Source organism: Oxyura jamaicensis, chromosome 21 (assembly GCF_011077185.1).
Source record: "Oxyura jamaicensis isolate SHBP4307 breed ruddy duck chromosome 21, BPBGC_Ojam_1.0, whole genome shotgun sequence".
NCBI lineage: Eukaryota > Metazoa > Chordata > Aves > Anseriformes > Anatidae > Oxyura > Oxyura jamaicensis.
Window position 1 is genome coordinate 7,286,002 of NC_048913.1, and position 8,128 is coordinate 7,294,129.

General features: G+C 56.0%; 1 protein-coding gene across 1 annotated transcript in view; it reads right to left on the reverse strand.

Annotated features, from left to right (window-relative positions):
* Positions 1 to 8,081, reverse strand: part of IGSF21 (immunoglobin superfamily member 21) — a 38,657-nt gene extending 30,576 nt beyond the window's left edge. Inside the window, exon 1 of the mRNA XM_035344777.1 lies at positions 7,787 to 8,081. Coding sequence (XP_035200668.1) covers positions 7,787 to 8,069 — 283 coding nt within the window. The 5' untranslated portion in view covers positions 8,070 to 8,081. The remainder of the gene's footprint in view (positions 1 to 7,786) is intronic.
* Between the last annotated feature and the right edge of the window lie 47 nt (positions 8,082 to 8,128).

An 8,128-nucleotide genomic window follows, 5' to 3' on the forward strand; every position in this document is an offset into this window, starting at 1 on the left:
ACGGCAGACAGCAGCCATGGAGCACTGGGAAGACCCAGAGGCATGGGCAGCCTTCGCGCCCTGGTGTCCAGATCCTGCCCCTGCAAAACCACTTCCCAGCCCAAAGCCACCAAGATGTGTTTTCCTGCTGAAAAAATAAAATAAAAAATAATGCGTTTCTGCGAGCAGAGGGGTTTGATTGGGAAACCAGGCTTCCTTGAGTGCCACTGCGTTCCCACGCCACCGCTATAATTACAGCGCAGTGAATTCCCTCTCCGTCAGAAGGAAACCCAGCCATCTCCACCAGTTTGCATACATCAAGTCTTTCCAAATACTTCCTTAAACAGGAGAAAAAAAAAAAAAGAAAAAAAAAAAAGAAAAGAAAAGAAGCACCAATGCCAGCCACAATAATGCAATAAGACGCAGATATAGTCTGAAAAGAGGCACCTCTGCCAGCACTTGTGGAAAATATTTCATCTCTACATGCACTTAAGCAAGTTGTAAGATGACGGCAGCCTGCGTGGAGCTGAAGGGCTGGAGTTTTCTCTCCACAAACGATTGCCTGTCTGGAATCCCAGCCGGCAGTGGAAGTGCCTTGCTCCTGCTGGAGGTGTCTCTTCCGCGTCCTCTCTGGAGCAGTTTCCCCATTACACGGTGACTCTCCGTCAGATCCAGCCGGCATTGTTCATCCGTCACGGAGCAAACCCCCCTCTCCAACACCTCTGCATGCACCTTGCGAGGTGTTGGCTGCGGTGGTGTTGCCCAAATCTTCCAGCCCCCCTCTGAGCCACTGCATCCTTCTGCGATGCAACGTGGGGAGAAAAGCGAGAAAAACGGACAAATTCAGCCGCTGGCTCTTGGGATGTCCCTGCTGCTGCTGGAACCCAAAATCACTTGGCCATAGCAAAAAAAGCCACTTCCTACAAAAGCAGGTTTTTTGTTTGCTTGTTTTTGTTTTTCAAAGGAAAAGACCAACAAGAGGGCTCGCTGGGGAGCGCAGCTCACCCACACCCCTGCCTCACCTCACTACTGGGGTGATCCCAGTGCTTTTTGCAAAGCCAGACCCTTTTCGCCCCCTCTCCCACATTTAAGACCCATCTTGGCCCCCTGGGAGGAGCCAGAGGCCCCCAGAGCCACCGCTTGCCTCCCGTGATGACCACAACCGCCAGCAGAAATCACCCCTTTCACATCATTTTCCCCCTTTCAAGCAGCACCAAGGGCAAGCTCCCCCCCCGGGGAGCAAGCAGCCTTTCCCAGCGCTCACACCATCAAAAGCAGCGCAGCTACCAGCACAGCAAATCCAAGCAACTCCCCAAAAAAGCATTTCCACAGACGGCAGCGCGCCCGAGTGCCACCGCCACGTCCCCCCATCACCCCGCATCCCTCCCATCGCTTCGGTCCTCCAGGGAAAAGCAAAGCCCCCACCGAGGGGCATCCTCGGATTGCTCCTGCCTGTCCCTGCACTGAAGCTGCCCCAATCACTTTGCAAAGAAACAAGCGGGTACAAATGCGTGTGCAAGGCGGGCACATCCCGGCGGAGGAAGCCTGCAGCTCCCATCTCCCCAGCCTGGGCCGACAGGATGCAGCAGCAGCAGGATTTATCTGCAAGCCCAGGGAGGCGGAGCAGGGCTGGAATAACCGCCGCTAATCCCCTCTGCCCTCCCCTCCAAAGTATATTGTTGAAGGCATTATATAAATGGGAAATTATACAGAGGTTTGGGTAGGAGAGGAGTGAAATCCCTGCTCCGTTCTCCGGCCCTCCGGGACACTGAGTCTTTCAGCCAAGAAGGGTTTTGCAGATGGAGATTTGCTCCCGGCAGCAGAAGAGACAAAATGTGTGGTCTGCAGGCTGGGAAGGGATCGGTTTCAACATCCTTCCGACGGGAAACGTGTCTTTATCCTGATGTTCCCCAAACCTCCTTGGAGCCGAGGGGTAAAGCCCTGCGATGCTGGCAGCCAAAAAGCCCCCGGGCGGTCTCCAGCAGGCAGGGCTTTGCTGTGGAGCCAGCCAAGCGCTGGAAAGCCTCCTTCCCTGCTCGAAACCTCCCTCGCCCGGGCTGTCAGGACCCTATTAATGATAGTTTTGCTTCTAGCTAATACAGCGCTAATTACGTTTCAAAGGACTGGCTCCAGCACTGGCTTCTGCGCCAAGCACCCGCCGCCCAGGTGTTCAGCCATCAGCATCAGCAGGGATGCTGATGCCACTTTCTGGGTGGCCTCGGCAAGGACAAGGGGAGGTGACGGCCACCCCAAAAGGGGTAAGAGCATTGGGACGGCCCTGGTGCAGCCCTCTGGGGGTCAAAACCCATTCCATCTGAGAGCGGAAACGAGGCAGACGCAAACCTTCCCGGTGCCAAATGGCCCCGCACCCTTAAAAAAATACAAACAACAAAAAAAAAAACAACCAACCAACCAACCAAAAAACAAACATTTTTTTGTGTAATAGATAAATAAATAAATGGCTCCATTTACCCTTTCCTTAGCATGGCTGCCTTTCTTTCGCTGACATTTGGTGCCGGTTGGTACCCAACCACCTGTTTATTATGGGCTTTGCGCCCGCTCCCAGCCACCACGTGCAGAAAATATAGGGCTGGCAGCGACAATAACTGCACGGCGGGAAGCGCTGCGGCCCGTTATTGTCCTGCACTTTTCTAAGAGCCCGCCTGCCCTTGGCGCTTGGGCGATGAATCCCATCCCAAAGGCAGCAGGAGCCCAGTGCTGAAAACAAGCCCGTGATTGACGGTTTATTTTAGGAAGGAGAGGGGAAAAGTGGGAAGGAGATAATGCCGGGGAGATAATGTGAGTGCCAGTCATTAGTTAAAAACAAGCCCATCAGTACGCCAAGTGCCTCGGCAGCAAGCAAACAAAAGGGCAAAGAGAGCAGTTTGGCACGGAACAAACCCGGGCGCATCAGCTGCATCCTCCAGGCTCGGCTCTTTGCAGGCTGATTTATGAGCCGGGAAGTTTGCGAGGCGGGAGCTGAGCCTCCTGCCTCCCAAACCCAGGGACCTGGGGGCTCCTTCCCTTGAGCTTTCCTCTTCCCCAGTCTGTGAGCAAAGAGCCTGACTCGGAGTCACTGAAATCAAGCAAATAGGGGGAAAAAAAAACAAAGCAGTGAGCAAATCAGTGGTGGGTCCCAAGCGATGCTTCATCCTTCCCGTGCGTGGTCGCAGGCAGCTCCCAGCCATTGCCATCCTCACCAGGGGCGAGGTCTCAGCTCCTTGCCCACCTCCCCCGGAGGCCTCAGCAGAGTCCTTCCCCCGGCTCCGTCCCGATCCACAAGCCATTAGCGCACGGGGATTAGGTAAAACCTGCTCTTATCCCAACAGGTGGGGATCTTTTCATCTGCAGATCTGGTGGCACTTTGCAGAAGGAGTACGGCAAGAGCCGGTCGAGTGCTCCCAGTCCAGGATTTTCTGTCAGAAAAGACCATTTCTGCAATGACAACAGGAAAAAAAAAAAAAAAAGAAGAAAAAGAAAAAGAAAAAAAAAAAGAAAACAACAACAATAACAAAAAAAAAAAACACGCGGACCCACATGAGTCCAAAGGAACCAAAATCTGGTAAAAAAAAATATAAAAAAATGCAAACTCCAGAAGGAGAAAATCAGCCAGACCTAAAGCCAAACCCTGAAGCACCGTGAGGCTTTTTGGAGGTGCCACTAACTCCACAGGCTTCCCCATTTCAGCAAGGAAAGGAAAATTGGAGGATTTGCCCCAAAACTGGGGGAGCCTCAGAACTGGGGTTTAACGCATGAGAGTCTCAGCAGAAAAACGAAGCACAGAGTATCTCTGCACCCCAAATTGCCTGTTAGCTTGGAAAGGTACAAGGCGAGGGGAAGGTACTCGCCTGCTCTGCAGCTTTTTGAAAGTGTTCTGGATTCAAGCTGGCAGCTATAAACTGCTACAAAATGCAGCTGGTGGGGAGAGAGCAGGGAATACCGAAATTGGCCTAACTGGGAGAGGAGAAGGGCAATTAGCGTGGTTAGGAGGGGTTTTGGGAGGTGCTCCGTCTGATTCCACAGCACAGATTTACCCGGATGGCGAGAGGCTTTGCAATAAGCAGAATTTACGGAAATCGGTAGGAAAGGATAAAAATGAGGTGACCCTGAGCTGAATGCAAGATTTGCCAGGGAAAAGCAGGAGCAGAAAGGCTGGCGGGAACACGCTACGGTTTTCCAGGTCAGTGCCGTGCACTTGCAGGTGAATTAGAGCAGGGTTTGCTTCCACGTGGTGCAGAGGATGCTCCTCCTCTCCCTCGCTGTGCGAACTCCCACCGCACACCTCTTGTCTTTAAGCAAGAGACTCGTGCAGGTGTCTCCCATCACCCCGGCGAACGCCGCATGCTGTGATTTTCCTTCAGAAAGGAGAAAAATGAAGCGTTTCTCCACAATCCGCTCACCAACAAAACAACAGCCACAGAGGAATTTCTCCGAGCTGCTTTTCTTTGCTGTTTGGGCTCGGAGAAGCAGCACAGGCATGGCCCCAAGGGCAGGAACCTGCAAAGCCCAGCCCCAGGCACGCGGCACGAGCTGCCCCTTTTGGGGCAAAGCCCAGCAATTTCCTGAGCAGCCTCAAACAAGAGACCACGCCTGAATTTTCCCCTTTTTCCCCCCCCATCACAAGAGGTTGAATCCGGAAGCTGAAGTAAAACGCTAAGACGAGGGCTATATATAAATATCTCGCTGAGATCAAAACTCGACATATTTAGCCCTCCTTTCATGTTTGCAAAACACAGCTCTGATTTTACACGGCTGTAAAACAAACCCGACCGCTGCTGATGAACATTTTATGGGAACATATTTCAGGCGACAAGCTGAGCGCCAGCTAATAAGCCAGCCCGGGTTTCAGCAGTGCCAAGAAGCCATCGCCCTGCCTGCAGATGGGGCTTTCTGCCTTTCCAAAACCAGGGGCCCCGAGGCTCCATCATCAGCCACCGTCCCACTGCTCACCTCCCGCATCCGCCCTCATTTTCTCATCTTGACAGCTCCTTAACCCACTTAGCCCTGCCCAGGCAGCTTTTCCTGGCCAAAAGGGAGAGCTCGAGGTTGTTTTAAAGGCAAAAAGCTGTGCTGTGGGTGGGTGAAGCTTCCCGGAGGGATGCTTTGGGAAGGATCCACCTGACCTAACGCGCATCAAGCAAGCAGGGCAGCTTCGTTTGGGCAAACAAAAGGGCTTTTTTATGAAAAGGCAATGGATGGAAAACCCCCAGACGCTCCCACCACGCAGATGCTGTGCTGGAGTGGAAGAGCTGCTGATGGGTCCCGGCGCTCTGCTCCGCCAGAGGATGCGGCACCACACCTCGTGCGCCCCGGGACGGGGCAGCAACGGGGCAAAGCACAGGGGGAGGATGCGCATGAGCAGTTCTGGAGCACGCACGATGCAATATAGAGAGATGGCACTACAAAAAAAAAGGCAGAGTCGCTTTGGAGGGGCGTTGCAGAGCACAAGGGCACGTGCGCTTGTGGGAAAGAGCAGCGGGAGCTTGCGGCCCCTTCCTGGGGGATGCAGCCGGATCCTGCTGCATCCCTGGCAAGCGAGGGGCCGGACCTCCCCGGGCACGTCCCCCCTCGCCACGCGCGGAGGCCGGCAGCAGCTCCAGCCAAGGATGCTGTCAGCCAAGGAAAAGCCATCTGCCCACTGAATTTCGGGAGCAGCTCTCCGCCGCTCGCCGGAGCACTGTGACGGGCAAGCATGACAATTATCGTTATCATTATTATTATTATTTTTGCTTTAAAAGCAGAGAGGAAGCAACTGGGTTTTGGGACAGCGTTTCTCCACCAAGGGCCTGCAAGGAGACGCTTTGAGCAGCTCAGCCTCGGGATATGGAGAAACAGTGAAGTCCCAGTGGGATTTTAAGAGCCAACAACAGGTTCGTGGAAGTATGAGTCCGGGTCCATGAGACACTGCCAGCTCGGGAGCCATGCTAGGATCCTCCTCTCACATCACTTCCCAACGCACAACCCCTGCCAGGGGCTGCCCCCACACCCATGGGAAAACAACTTTTACCTCCTTTTTTCCCCCCAAATCCATGCCACAAGCACGGGTTTACCCATATCCACTCGCTCACTCTCCCAGATCAGCAGCAGAAAAGCAATTGTGAAAAAATAAAGAGGCGAAACAGAGGAAAACGGCTCCGTGCAGTGGTGACGGACGGCTTGCAGACGCATTGTTCCTTGAAAATCCTCCACCTGCTCCCCAAAACGGGGATGAGCAAAGGGGGACACGGGGCACAGAGCTGCGCGACGCATCCCCACCCGTGGCGTGGGATATGGCCACAGCCACACGGGGTGCAATCCCCGAAGGACGATTCTGTGCAAGCCACAAGCCACAGGAGCCCCGGCATCCCAAAACAGAGAAGAATCGGCTCCTTTGTGTCAAGCCCGCAGAGCACGGCCGCTGCTCCCCCTCCCCAGGCCCTGCAGCAGCTGACGGCGGCTTTCCGTAGAGGAAAAAGTGTGCTAGAAATTAAAAACCAAACCCAAGCAGTGCTGAACGAGCTCTGCCACCCGGCTCCGTCTCCCGGAGCTTTGCAAAGCCACCGGGGCTTCGCCGCACTCCTCCCACAGAAAGCGGCTGCCAAGACCCCACAGCGGGCGGCTCGGGTGGGCGCGGGGGTGGGAGGGGGGCCGTGAACCAGGCACTTTCTGACGCCCCCCAGAAATGGAAGCAAGTGGCTGCCCCGCAGCCTCCAAGCGCAGGGAGGGGAAAGTTTCCTGCCCTGTTCATTTCTGCCTCCTGGGAGCCCCGCTTTTTGGGAAGGGGATGCGAGGGGGGGGGGTGGATTAAACCTCTGCAAAGTGGGTGTTGCGATGGGCTTGCTGGGGGGGGGGTCTTCTCCCTGCTGGGTACCCCCTCCCTCTTGCCGGGGGGGTTTGGGGTATCCCCACATGTCCTCTTAGCAGGTACCCTATTAATGGGTGCCCTGTTAATGGCTCCAGTGCTCGGACCAGTTAATGGGTTCAAAACCAATGCCCTGTTAGGGGGTGCCCTATTAATGGGTCCTCTATTTGCAAGTGCCCTATTAATGGGTCCAAAGCTAATACCCTGCCACCGGGTCCAAAACCAGCATCCTATGAGCAGGAACCCCATTACCGGATCCAAGCCAGGTACCCTGGTAATGGGTCCAGTGGGGGTGCCCTATTCCTGGGTCCAAACTGAGTGCTCTATTTGCAAGTGACCTATTAACAGGTCCAAACCCAGCATCCTCTTACCGGGTGCCCTTTACTAGGTCAAAATCTGGTACCCTACTAACAAGCCTGAACAGGTCGCTGTATTAGTGGGTCCCCGTATTATCAGGTCCAAAACAGGTGATCCATTTGCAAACGCCCTATTAACGGGTCCAAACCTAATATCCCACTCACAAATCCCTTATCAAGGGGTCCAAAACCCGCGTCCTTTTAAACGGGAGCCTTAATACCTGGCGCCCCATTGACAGCCCCAACCTGGCTGCATATCGGGGGGTTCCCCCATTACCAAGTCCGTGTCGGGTACTCAGTCTGCAGGAGCCTGGTTACGGGGTCCAAACCCGCCGTCCTATTTTTGGCTGCCCTACGACCGCCTCCAAATCCGGTACGCTGTTACCGGCTGCCCTCTTAACCGGGTCCGACCCGGGTGTCTGTCCCCCCTACCCCCCCGGATCACCCCCCCAAACCTCCCCCAAGCCCCGGGGTGGGGGGATGCGGAGCGCGGAGCCACCGCACGCTTAGTGCGGAGCGGCTCCCCCCGTTATTCCGGGGCTGGGGGGGGGGGGAAGAGAAGCAGTCCCGTTTTTTTGTTTTTTTTTTATTTTTTGGGGGGGGCACTCACCCAGCGCCAGGTCGAGGAGATCCCAAAGCAGCAGGCAGAGGGGCAGGGGGCTCACGGTCCGCATGGTGCCCGCGGGGGGGGGCGCCCCATGGAGGCTCACCGGTGCCCCGGCCCGGTGGCGGTGGGGGACGAGGGGCCCGGGGGGGGGCTGTGGGGCATGGCGGCGGGGCCGGGGGCTGGGCTCGGTGCCCCCCCGTTCCTCGGTCCCGCCGTGCCGAGCCCGAGTGCTCGCAGCCCGAGCCCGGCTCGCTGCCGGCCGCCCGCCCCCGGCCCCCCCCACCATGAGCCCGCCCCGGTCCGGCCCCGGGGAGGGGCTGGGGGCGGGGGGGGGGGGGGGGGGGG